Consider the following 18,685-nt stretch of genomic DNA (forward strand, 5'->3'; position numbering starts at 1 on the left):
TCGTTTTGAAACGGTTTATTAATATTTTTCAGAGGTGTATTTAATGTTACAGTATCGCATCAATATATTGTAATACATTAATTATTGTGATACGTGATTTCAACATTTTATAATCTTTATTCACCACTGTAAAGAAATCCATTGCGTTTATTTCACTAATCTTGAATTTTATCCACTTAATTCTGCAGAATAATCTGAAAACTGGTGAAAATTGGTGTTTTATAAAAAGCTAAACTAAAATAAAAACAGATCACACTTCTATTATTAATCAGGAATACGCAGAACACTGAACACAAACAGCTCCGAACATTCCAGAGTGTCTTTAAGCCACAGAAACACAGTTAAACAGTGATAAAGAGTGCGCACATGATAAATACCATAAATACGGCTCGCAGCTGGAGTTACTGTAACGTTACTGTTTATATAAACGCTGGAGTCTGATGAGCGCAGCGTCTCTTCCTGCAGACGAAACTGATAAAAACGTAACAAAACACTAAAATAAAACAATAATAAGAGACGCTTTAAAAATCCTCAAAAACTCTCATAAACCCTGAAAAAACCTGAAAAAGCGAGTAATAAAGGAATAAAACGAGTGAATCCTGGTCTCAGAGTCCTCAGCTTCAGCCAGAGACGACCAATCACAGCGGAATATTAAACCCCGCCCCCTCAGAGAGAGAGAGAGAGAGAGTGTGCTATATCTTCAGAGTCCCGGAGTCTGAAGCTCCGCCCCTTAGAGGTGAGGGGGCGGGACGGGGGCGGGGACAGGGTGGGAGGTGCCTGTGATTGGTCTCTTTGGCTGTAGACGGTGTTAAGCTGCAGTAGCGCAGTGGAAGTGTGTGTGTGTGTGGAATGTTCTGGAAAGGCTGGACAGAGTTCTGGTGGGTGGTGGACTCCGGTCCGGTCCGGTCCGGTCCGGTGGGCGGTGGTCCGGTTCAGGCTTTAGCGGATCCCTTCTGGACTTTCTGGATCTCCTGTAATCAGAACACAGTAAGTCCTTTTCTTTTAAACTGAATCAGAACACGCTTTACACATGCATTTCTGGACAAGCTGAGAAATGTAATAGAGAAGTAATATCACAGGATATTAGTGTAAACGCCAGCCTTAATTTAAACATTTTTCTATCTAATTCTAATTCTTAATAGCCAAAATAAAATTCAAATATAATTACATTACCCCAAAACCCCATCTATATTTGAACCCTTCAGAATATAGGTATAACCATATATTTATTTTATGTACCTTTAGGACTGAAGAGTTCAAAGTGTTAATAAAATAAACACACTTTATACAAATTCCCTGTTCCAATCACACCTAAATATTAGTTATTATTTAATTAATAATAATATAATAATTAATAATATTATTTATTTAATATGAAGTGGTCTTTAAAGAATAACACAATAAACAGAATTTAGTTTATATATTTCTACATTTTTTGATCTTCTCACCTCCAGCAGAGCACCTTTCAGATCCCTGTACGCCTCCTCCAGATCATTATTCACTATTACCACATCAAACAGCCCCGCCTCCTTACCTGCAACATCACAATCACACCGTTAGCACTACACATCACGACTCAGTACTAGTTCAGTATTACAGTAAGAGTTCAATTATATAGTAAGAGTCGAGTACTAGCTCAGTACTATCAGAACAGTTTAGTATAGTTCAGTAGTATGGTAATGAGTGTGTGTGTGTGTGAGAGAATACGCACAGTACTATAGTTCAGGTACGTAATGATCTGAAGGTCAACGCTGAAGTACTATAGTTCAGTATTATATAGTTCAGTAGTATAGTTCAGTAGTATAGTTCAGTAGTATAGTTCAGTACTATAGTTCAGTATTATAGTTCAGTAGTATAGTTCAGTAGTATAGTTCAGTACTATAGTTCAGTACTATAGTTCAGTATTATATAGTTAAGTAGTATAGTTCAGTACTATAGTTCAGTAGTATAGTTCAGTAGTATATAGTTCAGTACTATAGTTCAGTAGTATATAGTTCAGTAGTATAGTTCAGTAGTATATAGTTCAGTACTATAGTTCAGTACTATAGTTCAGTAGTATATAGTTCAGTAGTATAGTTCAGTAGTATAGTTCAGTAGTATAGTTCAGTAGTATAGTTCAGTAGTATATAGTTCAGTACTATAGTTCAGTAGTATAGTTCAGTAGTATAGTTCAGTAGTATATAGTTCAGTAGTGTAGTTCAGTACTATAGTTCAGTAGTATATAGTTCAGTACTATAGTTCAGTAGTATATAGTTCAGTAGTATATAGTTCAGTACTATAGTTCAGTAGTATATAGTTCAGTAGTATATAGTTCAGTAGTGTAGTTCAGTAGTGTAGTTCAGTACTATAGTTCAGTAGTATATAGTTCAGTAGTGTAGTTCAGTACTATAGTTCAGTAGTATATAGTTCAGTACTGTAGTTCAGTAGTATATAGTTCAGTAGTATAGTTCAGTAGTATATAGTTCAGTAGTATATAGTTCAGTAGTGTAGTTCAGTAGTGTAGTTCAGTAGTGTAGTTCAGTAGTATATAGTTCAGTACTATAGTTCAGTAGTATATAGTTAAGTAGTATAGTTCAGTAGTATATAGTTCAGTAGTATAGTTCAGTACTATAGTTCAGTAGTATATAGTTCAGTAGTATATAGTTCAGTAGTGTAGTTCAGTACTATAGTTCAGTAGTATATAGTTCAGTAGTATAGTTCAGTACTATAGTTCAGTAGTATATAGTTCAGTACTATAGTTCAGTAGTATAGTTCAGTAGTATAGTTCAGTACTATAGTTCAGTAGTATATAGTTCAGTAGTGTAGTTCAGTAGTATAGTTCAGTAGTGTAGTTCAGTAGTATAGTAGAGGTACGTACTGATCTGCAGGTCGACGTTCGCTGCCTGCAGGCGTTTTTGTAAACTCTCCTCTGATTCTGTTTTTCTGTCCCGTAATCTTTTCTCCTAAACACAGAAAACACACCAACATCACCATTATCACCAAAATCACCATTATCACCAAAATCACCATTATCACCAAAATCACCATTATCACCAACATCACGATTATCACCAACATCACCAACATCACCAACATCACCAACATCACCATTATCACCAAAATCACCAACATCACCATTATCACCAAAATCACCAACATCACCAACATCACCATTATCACCAACATCACCAACATCACCATTATCACCAACATCACCATTATCACCAAAATCACCATTATCACCAACATCACCATTATCACCAACATCACCATTATCACCAACATCACCAAAATCACCAACATCACAAACATCACCAACATCACCAACATCACCAACATCACCAACATCACCAACATCACCAAAATCCTAATAATTCAACCTCTAATCACATCTAATCTATATTCCTCAAAACAGTACCAGTCAAAAGTTTGGATAAACAAATAAATAAACCCTCAATCAGAAGCATCAGAAGGAGGTAAAGTACCAGGATGTCCATGGAGGGGGGCTGGATGGAGATGTAAATGGGGTTGAGGTCGGTTTTTTTGATGTTCTTCACTCCCTGCATGTCGATATCCAGAATGCAGATGAGGTTCCGGGCCTGAACGTCCTGAACCGCGACTTTACTGTAGAACACAGAACCCGGTTCCGTTACTGCAGCATGAGATCATCATAAACCCTATCAGAACAGGACTAGTTTCTCAGGGGGTTCTGGGTAATTTTCTCTTTTATGGGTTTTTTATCCTCTGTGATTTTATTCCCGTCCAGAACGATCATGTAGGTGTTTTTCTCAGACGTCCTCTGAGTAAATTACAGGCTGAATTATCTACTGTTTTTCTCTGAACTCCGTGCTCCTCCGGTAATTTTAGTCCCGTCCGGACGCACATCTCTCAGTTTCGTCTCCTCGCCTTTAATAAAATAGATATTTGTCCACTGCCGCGCACCGTAATTACACTTTGGGCGTGCCACGGTTTCCACGGAGATCCATGTAAAAAAACACAACAGCGAGTGGAAATGGAGGAGCTACTGAACTCTGCGATGATGTCATGTGACCGAGAAAAAAGCCTAAAAACTCACTGATCCGGATGCAGGTGTTTTATCACACTTAGAATAGAAGGGTAAAATATTTTTCACAAATGTCCCCCTGAGAAACTAATCCCATCCAGATAGAGCTGTAACCAGATTTCTGCAGTTATACACAATAATACACAATTAGGACACAGCCAGATACAGAGTGTTGTTATTGGTATAGGACTCAGCACATCTCAGCCAATCACACATCAAGGCTGGAAGTGACTGGAAGAATATCTATCTATCAATCAATCAACCTTTATTTAAACTCGGAGTACATTGAGGGTGGCCCTCATTTACAATGCAGCCGAGCAACTTTACATAGAGAAGGGGTTGACAAAAAAAATTTACATAAAATAAATAAAAGTAAAAAAACAGCATTTTAATAAGATATATTATTAAATTAAGATAATTATTTAAAAAATATATTATTAATATTTAAAACAAATAAGGTAAAAATAAGAATTTAAGGGTAGGAATCATAAAATCATAGGTAACAGAACTAATAAAAATTAAACTACAGATGAATAAATAAAACTAAACACATAAAAAAGTAAAATATAAATAAATAATAAAAGAAAAGTTAGAAACAAAAAAGGAAATGTGAAAATAAACAGCTAAAACAAACCAAGATTAAAAACCAAAAACAACTAAAAACACCCCAAAGATCATAAAGAAAACTAAAATCAGCTGAAACAGTGTCAGGAGTTTAGAATACAGATTACTGACCTGGTTCCGTACATGTTCCCTGAGAATTCAGCGTTTTCAATAAAATCTCCTTTATCAATCCCAGCCTGCATCACCTCCCTGCTCACATAGTGATAATCTGCACACAGTTGCAGTACATACACTATTAATTATTAATATAACGTATATATTTATAATTACTGTATTTTTCACACTATATTTTATTATTTCGTTTTATACAGATTATAAGGTGCATTTTAAGAGACACTATAAAGAACTTCTAGTTCAGCAGGTCTCACCGCTGGGGGGGTGGTGGTGGTGGTGGTGGGAGGTAACTAAGTTAAGTAAAGCTAAGCAAAGTAAACAAAACTGTAATAAAAAAATAGTGAAAGTTAAACGAGCACTGAGTGTTAATCTACACAGATTTCTGAACAAAACAATTAATTTGGGTGAAAAAAGCACTTCCATTTATTTACAGTAAGCTTAGATTCCTGAATTTCATTACAACTAGCGGCTAATGCTAACGCTGCTCCAGCCGTGCTCGATGGGGTTAGCAGCAGTAACAGCCTCCCATTGGATAATAATTAGTAAATTACTGTGCAGGGGATTCATGTGTTTCAGCTGCAACAAGTTATTATTATTTAAGCTAAACTGATGCAGGGAGTAGCTTCTCACCTGTTAAATTACCAGGTGGAAAGACTAGGTGATTATTCTGTGAGTTTAGTGTTTTTTATAAATAAGATGTATAAATATGTAAAGTGGGCGTTTACCTTTGCCGTTCTCCTCTCCTGGGCGAGGTTTCCGTGTCGTATCTGTTTATATAAAACACTCAGTTAGAGACACTTCAAATATTAAAATAATATAAATACTGATATACAAATTAACAAAAACGTTTACTTCTTATCCAATCAGAACAGTGGGATGCAAGAAGTACAACACTGCTCTCTAGTGGGCAGAGCTTAAACCCAACACTAAATTAACCACTTCTGACACCAATCTTTTATTATTGAATCGTATAAATCTAATCGTATGAATCTATATCATTATATGTATCCATTTTATACACAGCCCTAATTATCAAGTAATGATCAAATAGTTATGCCTTAACTATCAATTATACACTAATTATATAATTTTGCAGTAACTCTTGTAATTATGCAGTAATTATCATGTAATTATACAATAATAATTAAATAGTTATGCAGTAATTAAGTAATTATGCAGAAATCATCATGTAATTATGCAGAAATTATCATGTAATTATCAAAGTTATTCACTAATTATCAAGTAAGTTATTCACAGTATTCACAATTATCGAATTATTCACAGTATCAGAACCGATGTAATCTGGTGTATTAGTGCTGTCTGTGGTCAGTGTGTGATGCTAACTGGTGTACATTAGCTTCCATTAATTTTATTTTATATTATTTTTATTTTATCTTATTTGTAGTATTTAGGGGCGTGGTCTAAAAGCTCTTACGGGAAACGCTGAAGCCGAACACGCCCTCAAACTCCTTCATCAGCATCTTCAGCAGAGTGCTCTTCCCCGCCCCCGAGGGTCCGCTCAGTACCACCGGCCTCGGCCCAGCCATCACTGCTCACCCCCCCCAGAGAGAGAGAGCAGGTAAAATAGAGTTAATAATAGAATTAATACTGATTAAAGGTCTAGTTAGTTTTACACATTCTACCTTCAAAAGAAAATCTCCATTCAGAACGCTCTGCTTAATCCCTGTTCATTCAGCCTATTCAGTACTTTAGCCCCACCCATTCAGCCTATTCAGTACTTTAGCCCCACCCATTCAGCCTATTCAGTACTTTAGCCCCACCCATTCAGCCTATTCAGTACTTTAGCCCCACCCATTCAGCCTATTCAGTACTTTAGCCCCACCCATTCAGCCTATTCAGTACTTTAGCCCCACCCATTCAGCCTATTCAGTACTTTAGCCCCACCCATTCAGCCTATTCAGTACTTTAGCCCCACCCATTCAGCCTATTCAGTACTTTAGCCCCACCCATTCAGCCTATTCAGTACTTTAGCCCCACCCATTCAGCCTATATAGTATTTTAGCCCCACCCATTAAGCCTATTCAGTATTTTAGCCCCACCCTAATTTCAGGGAGAACAGGTCTGTTTATTAAAAACAAACAAATGAATCCCGAATGAATTCAACAATTACTGACCAATCAACACCTGAGCTCGTTACTGCTGAGTGTGTGAGTGTGTGTGTGTGTGTGTGTGTTAAACTGAGGGTGCAGCATTTTCCACTGACTGATCCCAGAGGAGCCTCTTCAATTATCTCCACAAACAACACTAACGAGCTACACACACACACTCACACACTCACACACTCACACACTCACACACACACACACTCTACACACACACTCTACACACAGCTGTACATCAGCGTAAATGAATTAAAATGATTAAAATACTGTATAACAGTATTATAAATATATAACAGCTTCTCCAGATACAGAGTTTAATTATAATCCAAATGATTCAGAATTATGATTCATGATTCAGATTTATAATCCTACATTTAATCCAAAATAAAAAAGAGCTAAAGAATAATAAACTCTAGTACATCTCTTCCAGGAGTTCTTTTATGTAAACAAAACTCTAATACCCATATCTACACAACGAGTGAAATCTAAATAATTCACTGAATAGAATTATAATGCTTTATAATACTAAATTAATTCCCTTAAAGCTCAGAATTTCACAGATTCCGTGAATCAGTTCCTAAAGAATCAGAACAAAATAAAGTGTAATTTAAGTGAGTTTTGATTCACTTAATGAGTCATAGTTAAAAAACAACAATTACAGCTATATAGTAAATAATTTAACCAATCACATGATAAACCTGAATAAACTCAATACTCACCTTCCTCCACCGACCAGAGAGTGTGTGTGTGTGTGTGTGTGTGTGAGAGAGACGTGGCTCTGTGGGAGGGAAACAGGCTCTACAATATAAAGAGTGTGTGTGTGTGTGTGTGTGTGTGTGTGTGTGTGTGTGTGTGTGTGTGTGTGAAACCGGTTAAACAGGAAGGTGGAGTTTCATTCAGTATCTTACACTGAGGCTGAGGACTTTTATTTTGGTGTGTTGAATAATAGAATCACAGTAATGTTTGAACTGAATCACTGAGTCATTTACTAAAGATTCTAAATCACATTTACTTAAAACTGATTTGTTGACTCATTTAAAATGAACAGTAACTGAATCATACGGATGATTAATCAGATTTGTTGAATCATTTTACAAAAAGTATAATAATCAGATTACAGTACTGAAATGAGTGATTTCACTGATTCATTTATGAATTTATGATTAATCATGGCACAATTATCACCATTAATTCACTATATAACAACTAAAATAATCACAATTAAATGTCATGTTTTATTAATTAATTAACTACAGAAATCTTGTATTTATTAAATATTGTACTGATTCACTGAAACATTTTTAAATAATCAAATTCAAAATTATTGTTCATTGTGATTTACTGATTTACTTAATAATTTTTCAAAGTATCTTAAATCAAACAATAATAAGAATAAGAATAGTAAAAATCCCATGATTTTCTGAAATATATTGTGAAATTGAATTACAGTGATTTTACTGATTTGTTAGTAAACTCATGAAGAATCGTGGCACAATTAAACGTCACTGATTTACTTAGTAACAACTTAGCAAATTATGATTAAACGTAGGGCTGCCACTAGGTTCGAATCCCGGTTATGCAGCTTGCCATCAGCTGCCAGAGCCCTGAGAGAGCACAGTTGGTCTTGCTCTCTCTGGGTGGGTACAGTACAGTAGATGGCGCTCTCTCTTTCCCCTCATCACTCCTAGGGTGATGTGGATCAGCAAAAGGCTGCGTCTGTGAGCTGATGTATCAGAATCGAGTCGCTGCGCTTTCCTCCGAGTGTTAGCGCTGTGATGCTACTCGGAAATGCTACAGCATCAGCAGCAGCTCAAAAAGAGAATGAATCAGAGGAGGCGTGTGCTAGTCTTATTAACCCTCCTGGTGTCTCAGGCGCCACTGCTGATGGGGACGCACAAAGGGGTATGGATATTGGATAGCCAAATTGGGAGGAAAAATTATTATTATAATTATTATTTATTATATATATATATATATATATATATATATATATATATATATATATATATATATATATATATATATATATATATATATATATATATTTTATTTATTTATTTTTTTTTCTAAAATAAATATATTTTTGGGCCTAACTGGGTCTTTTGGATAATATGTTAAAGCAGAAAAAGATTATGTAAGATCATCCTACATAAATAAAAGACCAAAGCTAAATATAAAAAGTTCTGTTTTAATAAGTATTTAAATTACAGTATTTACAAGATTAAATACATTTAATTAATTTAATGTTTAAAAATTGTTACTAAATGACTGAAATCCTGTAAAAATGTGTTGGATATTTAGTTGAGTTAGAGGTAGAGGCAGGTAGAGGTTAAAGAGCTGCTGTATCTGCAGGAGGTGTTGGAGCTGTGGGTCGGGTCGGGTCAGCTGGGACTGACAGAAGCTCTTGAATGGAGTTAAAATCCCAGCAGCTCTTTTCCCACATCAGCGTCACAAACACCAGCTCAGATCAGCCCCGGATCAGAACCAACAAACAGAACCACAGATCAGAACCAGAGCTCAGAACCAACAAACAGAACCACAGATCAGAACCAGAGCACAGAGTTCAGAACCAGAGCACAGAACCAGAGCTCAGAACCAGAGCTCAGAGCTCAGAACCAGAGCTCAGAACCAGAGCTCAGAACTCAGAACCAGAGCTCAGAACCAGAGCTCAGAACTCAGAACCAGAGCTCAGAACCAGAGCTCAGAACCAGAGCTCAGAACCAGAGCTCAGAGCTCAGAACCAGAGCTCAGAACCAGAGCTCAGAACTCAGAACCAGAGCTCAGAACCAGAGCTCAGAACCAGAGCTCAGAACTCAGAACCAGAGCTCAGAACCAGAGCTCAGAACCAGAGCTCAGAGCTCAGAACCAGAGCTCAGAACCAGAGCTCAGAACTCAGAACCAGAGCTCAGAACCAGAGCTCAGAACCAGAGCTCAGAACCAGAGCTCAGAGCTCAGAACCAGAGCTCAGAACCAGAGCTCAGAACTCAGAACCAGAGCTCAGAACCAGAGCTCAGAGCTCAGAACCAGAGCTCAGAACCAGAGCTCAAAACTCAGAACCAGAGCTCAGAACCAGAGCTCAGAACCAGAGCTCAGAACTCAGAACCAGAGCTCAGAACCAGAGCTCAGAACCAGAGCTCAGAGCTCAGAACCAGAGCTCAGAACCAGAGCTCAGAACTCAGAACCAGAGCTCAGAACCAGAGCTCAGAACCAGAGCTCAGAACTCAGAACCAGAGCTCAGAACCGCGCTATATAAATAGAACCAGAGCTCAGAACTCAGAACCGGCGCTCAGAACCAGAGCTCAGAACCAGAGCTCAGAGCTCAGAACCAGAGCTCAGAACCAGAGCTCAGAACTCAGAACCAGAGCTCAGAACCAGAGCTCAGAACTCAGAACCAGAGCTCAGAACTCAGAACCAGAGCTCAGAACCGCGCTATATAAATAGAACCAGAGCTCAGACACTATCACATATTTACTACTGTTATAGAGCTTTAGAACACCCAGAACCAGCCCACAGATACTAATTAATCAATCACATCGATCAATACTCTAATTATACTCTAATTATATCACTGAGTACACGCTCAATCAACATCAAACAGCCAATCAGAGCAGCACAGTCAGCAGGCATATGTATATGAACAGCATATATGCAGATACTCAATTATTCTAATGTTATATAGAGTAAATTACATGTAGATTATTCAGTATTTTAAGAAATAAACAGAATATTTTCACACATAACAGTAATATTAGTGATAGGCAGGATGTGGTGTATAAGTGTAATATTAGTGATAGGCAGGAAGTGGTGTATAAGTGTAATATTAGTGATAGGCAGGAAGTGGTGTATAAGTGTAATATTAGTGATAGGCAGAATGTGGTGTATAAGTGTAATATTAGTGATAGGTAGGATGTGGTGTATAAGTGTAATATTAGTGATAGGCAGGATGTGGTGGGTTAGTGTAATATTAGTGATAGGCAGAATGTGGTGTATAAGTGTAATATTAGTGATAGGTAGGATGTGGTGGGTTAGTGTAATATTAGTGATAGGCAGGAAGTGGTGTATAAGTGTAATATTAGTGATAGGCAGGATGTGGTGTATAAGTGTAATATTAGTGATAGGCAGGATGTGGTGGGTTAGTGTAATATTAGTGATAGGCAGGAAGTGGTGTATAAGTGTAATATTAGTGATAGGCAGGATGTGGTGTATAAGTGTAATATTAGTGATAGGTAGGATGTGGTGTATAAGTGTAATATTAGTGATAGGCAGGATGTGGTGTATAAGTGTAATATTAGTGATAGGTAGGATGTGGTGTATAAGTGTAATATTAGTGATAGGCAGGATGTGGTGGGTTAGTGTAATATTAGTGATAGGCAGAATGTGGTGTATAAGTGTAATATTAGTGATAGGTAGGATGTGGTGGGTTAGTGTAATATTAGTGATAGGCAGGAAGTGGTGTATAAGTGTAATATTAGTGATAGGCAGGATGTGGTGGGTTAGTGTAATATTAGTGATAGGCAGGAAGTGGTGTATAAGTGTAATATTAGTGATAGGCAGGATGTGGTGTATAAGTGTAATATTAGTGATAGGCAGGATGTGGTGTATAAGTGTAATATTAGTGATAGGCAGGATGTGGTGTATAAGTGTAATATTAGTGATAGGCAGGATGTGGTGTATAAGTGTAATATTAGTGATAGGCAGGATGTGGTGTATAAGTGTAATATTAGTGATAGGCAGGAAGTGGTGTATAAGTGTAATATTAGTGATAGGCAGAATGTGGTGTATAAGTGTAATATTAGTGATAGGCAGGAAGTGGTGTATAAGTGTAATATTAGTGATAGGCAGGATGTGGTGTATAAGTGTAATATTAGTGATAGGCAGGATGTGGTGAGTATACAGCAGTAATCAGTAGCGGGTGGGTGTAATAAGGGGTCTGGTGAGGCTGCATGTGAGATGAGTTAGTTCACTATTAGATTAGTGTAATTTACAGCACACTGCAGCTCCACACTACTCTCAGTAATTACACTGTAATTAACCCTGAACTGCGACACAAAGACCAAATCCAGCACTTTACACTTCAGATAAACCGTACGTACGAAGCTATACACACAATTATACACATAAACACAAATATACTATCAGTGATCAGTCAGAGTGTCTACCTGTATATAACCCAAATATACATCAAAACTATATACAATCAAGCCATGAGACTAGAACTGAGACCACAGGCTATACACTACAAACACAAGACTATACACTGACATATACTAATGATAATATACACAGTAACTAAGCCATGAGACTATATCTCATATACACTGCAGCCACAAGGCTATACACTGACCTAAAGACTACTTACAACAACACTATATACACTGACCTCAAGAAAACTTACAAGACTATATACACTAACCTCAACATTATATGCATCAACTTCAGGTCTACAGACCTCAACACTATATACAAGACTATATACACGAACGTCAATATTATATAAGACTATATACACACAGACCTCAACACTATATACACAAACCTAAACAGTATATACACTAACCTCATGACTATTTATAAGATTATATACACCAACCACAAAACTATATACACAAAAACCTCACAAATATATACACTAACTTCAACAATATATACACACAGACCTCAAGATTATATACACTAACCTCAACACTATATACAAGATTTTATACACAAAGACCTCAAGATTACATGTGCACAGACATCAACACTATATACACACAGACCTTAAGACTATATACACAAGATTGTATACACACAGACCTCAACACTACATACAAACAGACCTTGAGACTATATACTGCCAACTGGTGATACCCCGGTATTTTGAATGAAACTGTTAAGGTGGAATGATTTAAGGTGGAATGAGCACTAATAGTAAGGGAGCTCCACGGTGTGTATAAATATAAACGTAACGTCATCATATGTATATAGATTTAAAATACCTCCTCAGTGTAGTTAAACTACCCCCATTTAAAAGCCCTGCGGAAGAGTGGGAGAACTACCCTTCCTCCCTTTAGATGAGGTTCTGATGAGGTTCTGACCTGAGAAGGTTCTGCAGAGGGTTCTGAGGAACATCAGGCTCCTCCAGCAGCAGCGCGAGCTCCTCTCTCTACCGCTCGCTCTCCTCCGCGAGCGCCATTACCGACGTCACCGGCCCGGAAGCGTGTGTAACTCCCCGCAGCCGCCGCGCGCCTCCCGCACCGCCCCGCACCCTCCGAACAATACCCCGCATAGCTAAACCCGCCCACTCAGCCCGGGCGCGCTCCATCACACGCACTCGGGGTCTAAGTAGGGCACCTAAGTAGTGTGCAAAACTGAAGCGCGCTTTATCTAAGGAAAGGAAGTTAAGGAAAATTCTGTAAATCACTGTCACATCTACTCTATGGAAGCCCATTCCCGCCACCTAAAAAAAATAAATAATCCAGCAAAATGTTTTTTTATTATTATTAAGTAAACTGCTATCTCAATATTTTGAGATACTATCTCAATATTTTGAGATACTAAGTCAATATTTTGAGATACTAAGTCAATATTTTGAGATACTAAGTCAATATTTTGAGATACTAAGTCAATATTTTGAGATACTATCTCAATATTTTGAGATACTATCTCAATATTTTGAGATACTATCTCAATATTTTGAGATACTAAGTCAATATTTTGAGATACTAAGTCAATATTTTGAGATACTAAGTCAATATTTTGAGATACTATCTCAATATTTTGAGATAGTATCTCAATATTTTGAGATACTAAGTCAATATTTTGAGATACTATCTCAATATTTTGAGATACTAGGCTGTACAGAGACAGAAGCAGGTGAGACAAAGATGCAAAATGGATACCATCATTGAGGACTACTTCAGACGTGGATTCACAAATCATGAAATATTGGAACTTTTAGAGGAATCACACAATATCAAAATAAGCCTCCGGATCTTGGACGAGGCTGAAGTTAGCTTCTTATTCGCCAGTGTCTTATTCAGATTTCCGTTCCACCTTAAATACTGGCTGAACATACATGCGGCCGCCTGTAGATGTCGCATTTTAACAGTAAAAAACAGCATGTAAGCAAAGTGCTGTGAAAACGCTCTGAATAAAGGGGAGAACACAATGCGAGGGACAGAGTTTAACTCTGAGTGAAATATAATGTAAATAAAATTAAATATGAATTAAAACGTTATTGCTCTCACTTTTGGCCTAATTCCCAGGTCATTATCTACAGGTGGCCGCATGTATATTCAGCCAGCATTTAAGGTATCTCAAAATATTGACTTAGTATCTCAAAATATTGACTTAGTATCTCAAAATATTGACTTAGTATCTCAAAATATTGAGATAGTATCTCAAAATATTGACTTAGTATCTCAAAATATTGACTTAGTATCTCAAAATATTGACTTAGTATCTCAAAATATTGAGATAGTATCTCAAAATATTGACTTAGTATCTCAAAATATTGAGATAGCAATTTACTTAATAATAATAAAAAAAAATTGCTGGAGTATTTTTATTTTTTAGGTGGCGGGAATGGGCTTCCATACAATCGTGCTTTTTAATGCCCATGACCCAGCACAAATACTGTGCTAAAATTGCCACCAAACTCACATGTATGCAGACGGAGATCCGATTCAGATGTGACTGGTTGCTGAGATTCATTTAATAACACACTGGACTATTTTAGCGTGTTAAAGAGTGTGGCTGTGGCTCCGACTATGCTGTATGTTATATATGGTAGGTAGGCTTCACTGGAGGAAAAAAAACGTTTTTTTTTTTTCTTTACAAAAGCAAACACACTTGCTATCTCAAAATATTGACTTAGTATCTCAAAATATTGACTTAGTATCTCAAAATATTGACTTAGTATCTCAAAATATTGAGATACTATCTCAAAATATTGACTTAGTATCTCAAAATATTGAGATAGTATCTCAAAATATTGACTTAGTATCTCAAAATATTGACTTAGTATCTCAAAATATTGAGATACTATCTCAAAATATTGACTTAGTATCTCAAAATATTGAGATAGTATCTCAAAATATTGACTTAGTATCTCAAAATATTGACTTAGTATCTCAAAATATTGACTTAGTATCTCAAAATATTGACTTAGTATCTCAAAATATTGAGATAGTATCTCAAAATATTGACTTAGTATCTCAAAATATTGAGATAGCAATTTACTTAATAATAATAAAAAAAAATTGCTGGAGTATTTTTATTTTTTAGGTGGCGGGAATGGGCTTCCATACAATCGTGCTTTTTAATGCCCATGACCCAGCACAAATACTGTGCTAAAATTGCCACCAAACTCACATGTATGCAGACGGAGATCCGATTCAGATGTGACTGGTTGCTGAGATTCATTTAATAACACACTGGACTATTTTAGCGTGTTAAAGAGTGTGGCTGTGGCTCCGACTATGCTGTATGTTATATATGGTAGGTAGGCTTCACTGGAGGAAAAAAAACGTTTTTTTTTTTTCTTTACAAAAGCAAACACACTTGCTATCTCAAAATATTGACTTAGTATCTCAAAATATTGACTTAGTATCTCAAAATATTGAGATACTATCTCAAAATATTGACTTAGTATCTCAAAATATTGAGATAGTATCTCAAAATATTGACTTAGTATCTCAAAATATTGACTTAGTATCTCAAAATATTGAGATACTATCTCAAAATATTGACTTAGTATCTCAAAATATTGAGATAGTATCTCAAAATATTGAGATAGTATCTCAAAATATTGACTTAGTATCTCAAAATATTGACTTAGTATCTCAAAATATTGAGATACTATCTCAAAATATTGACTTAGTATCTCAAAATATTGAGATAGTATCTCAAAATATTGACTTAGTATCTCAAAATATTGACTTAGTATCTCAAAATATTGAGATAGTATCTCAAAATATTGACTTAGTATCTCAAAATATTGACTTAGTATCTCAAAATATTGACTTAGTATCTCAAAATATTGAGATAGTATCTCAAAATATTGACTTAGTATCTCAAAATATTGAGATAGTATCTCAAAATATTGACTTAGTATCTCAAAATATTGAGATAGCAATTTACTTAATAATAATAAAAAAAAAATGCTGGAGTATTTTTATTTTTTAGGTGGCGGGAATGGGCTTCCATACTACTGAGATTCTATATATTGAAAATTAAAAAATAAAACATTCATTTCTGCAGTTATCACCATTACTGAGGTCATGAACCTTTATTGTACGATAAGCCGATAATCATCATAACATGCCTATTTGTTTATTAATATATTTAAATTTATAAACAGTATAGCCTGTCGCGATAATAAATTGATTTATTGTACAATAAATATACATGACCTTAACCTTCCTGTTATATGTTTCTTTTTATAATTTATGTTACTTACTTATAATAATAATATATATATATATATATATATATATATATATATATATATATATATATATATATATATATATAAATGATAGACATTGCCTAATATAGTGAGTCTAAGTGGTGCAGCCTTGCTTACAAAATATTATGAATTCAGTTTAAAACTTTAAGTTTAAAATAAATAAGTAAATAAATAAGTAAGTAAATAAGTAAGTAAGTGTGGATTGGAGGGAAGTGCGCACTTCGTTGCCCCCTTGTTCCCTCGCTCCCTCAGAGTACCCGGATGTAAAGCGCTGCGGCTCCAGCTAGCGGCGGCTGTGTGAAGTGCAGCTCCGCGGACACACGGTCCGGATCCGGAGCGCTAGCGGGCTAAACCCGAACCGAACCCGGCAGAACTCTCCAGAACCAGCATGTTCGGCTCGTCCCGGTCCGGAGGAGTGCGCGGCGGACAGGACCAGTTCAACTGGGACGATGTTAAAGCGGATAAACACCGGGAGAACTACCTGGGTGAGGACCCGGCTAACGGCTAACATAACCTGGCTTTAGCTTTAGTTTAGCTTAGCATGGGCTAGCCTAGCTTTAGCTTATTTTAGCTTAGCATAGTTCTGCACACTGTAGCAGCTGCTGGTACAGCATGTTGCATGTTAGCTAGCCTAGCATAGCCTAGCCTAGCCTATTTTAGCATAGCCATCAACTCACTGAGCTCCAGTTAGAGCAGATTAATCTAAGATTAAAGTTTAAAAGCTTTAAAATTCGTAAAATTAATATTAAAACTTATTTTATAGTTTAATAAGTGAACAGTGTTGATAAAGTGGTGAAAGTCCCGGATGTAGGAGACTCCTGCTGTCTCTGTCAGAAAGTGAAAGTGTGGAGTTTTAATATAATAATCCAGTTTAATCTGTAATAATCCGGAGTTTACCTGCTCCCCCGGGCTTCTCTCTCATTCCACAGCCCGGTTCCGGTTCGGTTCTGGTTCTGGTGGTTCTGGTTCAGGTTCTGGTTCAGGTTTGGTGGAGCTGTGCTGCTCCTCCTCTCCGGACTTTTAACTTCTATCCAGCTCTGCTGATCTAACAGCAGATCCCTGAGGGGAGGGGGGAGCAGGGGGCACCATACTCTTTAATCATGCTTACATTATCAGATTAACAAACACATTTAATATCAGGTAAAAAATAACCTGAGTAAATATAAAAAGCACTTTTTAAATTATAATTTCATTTATTAAGGGAAAAAATGACCCAGACCACCCTGACTCTTTAGCTTTAGTTTTAGTTCCACTCTTCTTTACAGAATTACAGTTTTAATTCAGACACATTGGAAAATTTTCCAGCATAAAAGTCCTGTTTAAGATCATCCACAGCATCTCAATCAATTAGACTTTAACTAGACCCTCCAAAACCTTCATTTAGTTTTTAACCCATTCAGAGACAGTGAACCTGTTGTTTGTGTGCTTTGGGTCATTGTCCTGCTGCAGAATCCAAGTACTCCTGAGCTTGAGGATCACTAAGGAACAGATGGAGGATTCTGATTCTCCTTCAGGATTTTCTGATAAACAGCAGAATTCCTGCTTCCATCAATTACATCATTAAGTTGTCCAGCATCTCCAGATCTTTGTCTGTATTTTGATCAATACAATATAATTCCAATTTTGATATTAACAGTATACAGGGTATCTGCAGATCCTTACAAACCATTACATTCATTTATCTAAAAACAAGACCTTAAAATGTCTTAAAATGCCACAGACATTAAAGGACTTTTGTGGAATAGCCAACCTCCGTTTTCCCCAAGAATTCCCAAATACAGCACTCTTAGCTGATGCTCCCAACAGTCTCACAATGCTAGTAATGGGGGCATAGAGTTATCATGCAAAGAAATGGCTATTTTTGCACTGTTATCAAGCTTTAAGTATCTCCACACTTCATTGGTAGAATCTTAATAGCGTTGTAAAGCTGTTGGCAGCATCGGCTAAAAGTGCTGTATTTGGGAATGCTGAGGGGAGAATGGAGGTGGGCTATTTGACATACGTTTGTACTCATTATCATGTTTCACTGCAACCAAAAACCACTTCATAGTGTGTTTCTCCTTGTCTGCATCCTTTAAGACCTTTGGAAAACGGATTCAGGTGGTTTTAAGGTCTTGTTTTTGCAATTTTTGATTAAGGTAAATACTGTATTTCCCCATACAGATATTCATCCTCGTGCTAAAATACTGAGTACTGGCCTAATCCTAATCCTAAAGAACATTACATCAGTCTGACTATCTGAATACTGATTAATTCTAAGAGTTTTTTAATGCTGAATGTAAACACATATTGATCCTGATCCAATGTAATTACGTTAAAAATGGTGTGATT

The 18,685-nt window shown here is 36.5% G+C and overlaps 2 protein-coding genes and 1 long non-coding RNA gene across 10 annotated transcripts in view; 2 read left to right on the forward strand and 1 right to left on the reverse strand.

The window, feature by feature from the left end:
• On the reverse strand, positions 1–17,401 carry guk1a (guanylate kinase 1a). 3 transcript variants are annotated; one of them, XM_022665501.2, is made up of 8 exons: positions 17,252–17,401; positions 6,216–6,329; positions 5,506–5,547; positions 4,778–4,874; positions 3,465–3,603; positions 2,858–2,942; positions 1,449–1,534; positions 1–971 (listed from the first exon to the last, which is right to left on the reverse strand). In XM_022665501.2, exons 1-8 carry the CDS (start codon positions 17,274–17,276, stop codon positions 933–935), a joined length of 627 nt encoding a protein of 208 aa, XP_022521222.2. In that variant the 5' UTR covers positions 17,277–17,401; the 3' UTR covers positions 1–932. The 3 variants fall into 3 exon arrangements, with proteins under 3 accessions (XP_022521222.2, XP_022521220.1, XP_049338623.1); XM_022665499.2 differs by lacking the exon at positions 17,252–17,401 and adding an exon at positions 12,981–13,143; XM_049482666.1 differs by lacking the exon at positions 17,252–17,401 and adding an exon at positions 7,623–8,097.
• Positions 10,714–11,837, forward strand: LOC125803917 (uncharacterized). Of its 6 annotated transcripts, none has more exons than XR_007440339.1 (5): positions 10,714–10,805; positions 10,842–10,913; positions 11,022–11,129; positions 11,238–11,309; positions 11,778–11,837. It is a non-coding gene; the product is annotated as an uncharacterized LOC125803917 (long non-coding RNA). The 6 variants fall into 6 exon arrangements; XR_007440343.1 differs by lacking the exon at positions 11,778–11,837 and adding an exon at positions 11,598–11,657; XR_007440344.1 differs by lacking the exon at positions 11,778–11,837 and adding an exon at positions 11,382–11,436.
• c8h1orf35 (chromosome 8 C1orf35 homolog) overlaps positions 16,612–18,685 on the forward strand; it is a 12,617-nt gene continuing 10,543 nt past the window's right edge. The window contains exon 1 of the mRNA XM_022665485.2: positions 16,612–16,839. Coding sequence (XP_022521206.2) covers positions 16,743–16,839 — 97 coding nt within the window. The 5' untranslated portion in view covers positions 16,612–16,742. The remainder of the gene's footprint in view (positions 16,840–18,685) is intronic.

The sequence above is a fragment of the Astyanax mexicanus genome, chromosome 8 (genome assembly GCF_023375975.1).
Source record: "Astyanax mexicanus isolate ESR-SI-001 chromosome 8, AstMex3_surface, whole genome shotgun sequence".
NCBI lineage: Eukaryota > Metazoa > Chordata > Actinopteri > Characiformes > Acestrorhamphidae > Astyanax > Astyanax mexicanus.

What these genes read in the sequence shown, in the direction of transcription:
- guk1a (XM_022665499.2), bottom strand. Translation starts at nt 13,014, where the DNA reads ATGTTCCTCAGAACCCTCTGCAGAACCTTCTCAG. An exon ending in GTTCGGCTTCAGCGTTTCCC is followed by an intron (nt 5,548 to 6,215) that starts GTAAGAGCTTTT and finishes TTATATAAACAG; the next exon opens with ATACGACACGGAAACCTCGC. An exon ending in CCCCCTCCATGGACATCCTG is followed by an intron (nt 2,943 to 3,464) that starts GTACTTTACCTC and finishes TTCTGTGTTTAG; the next exon opens with GAGAAAAGATTACGGGACAG.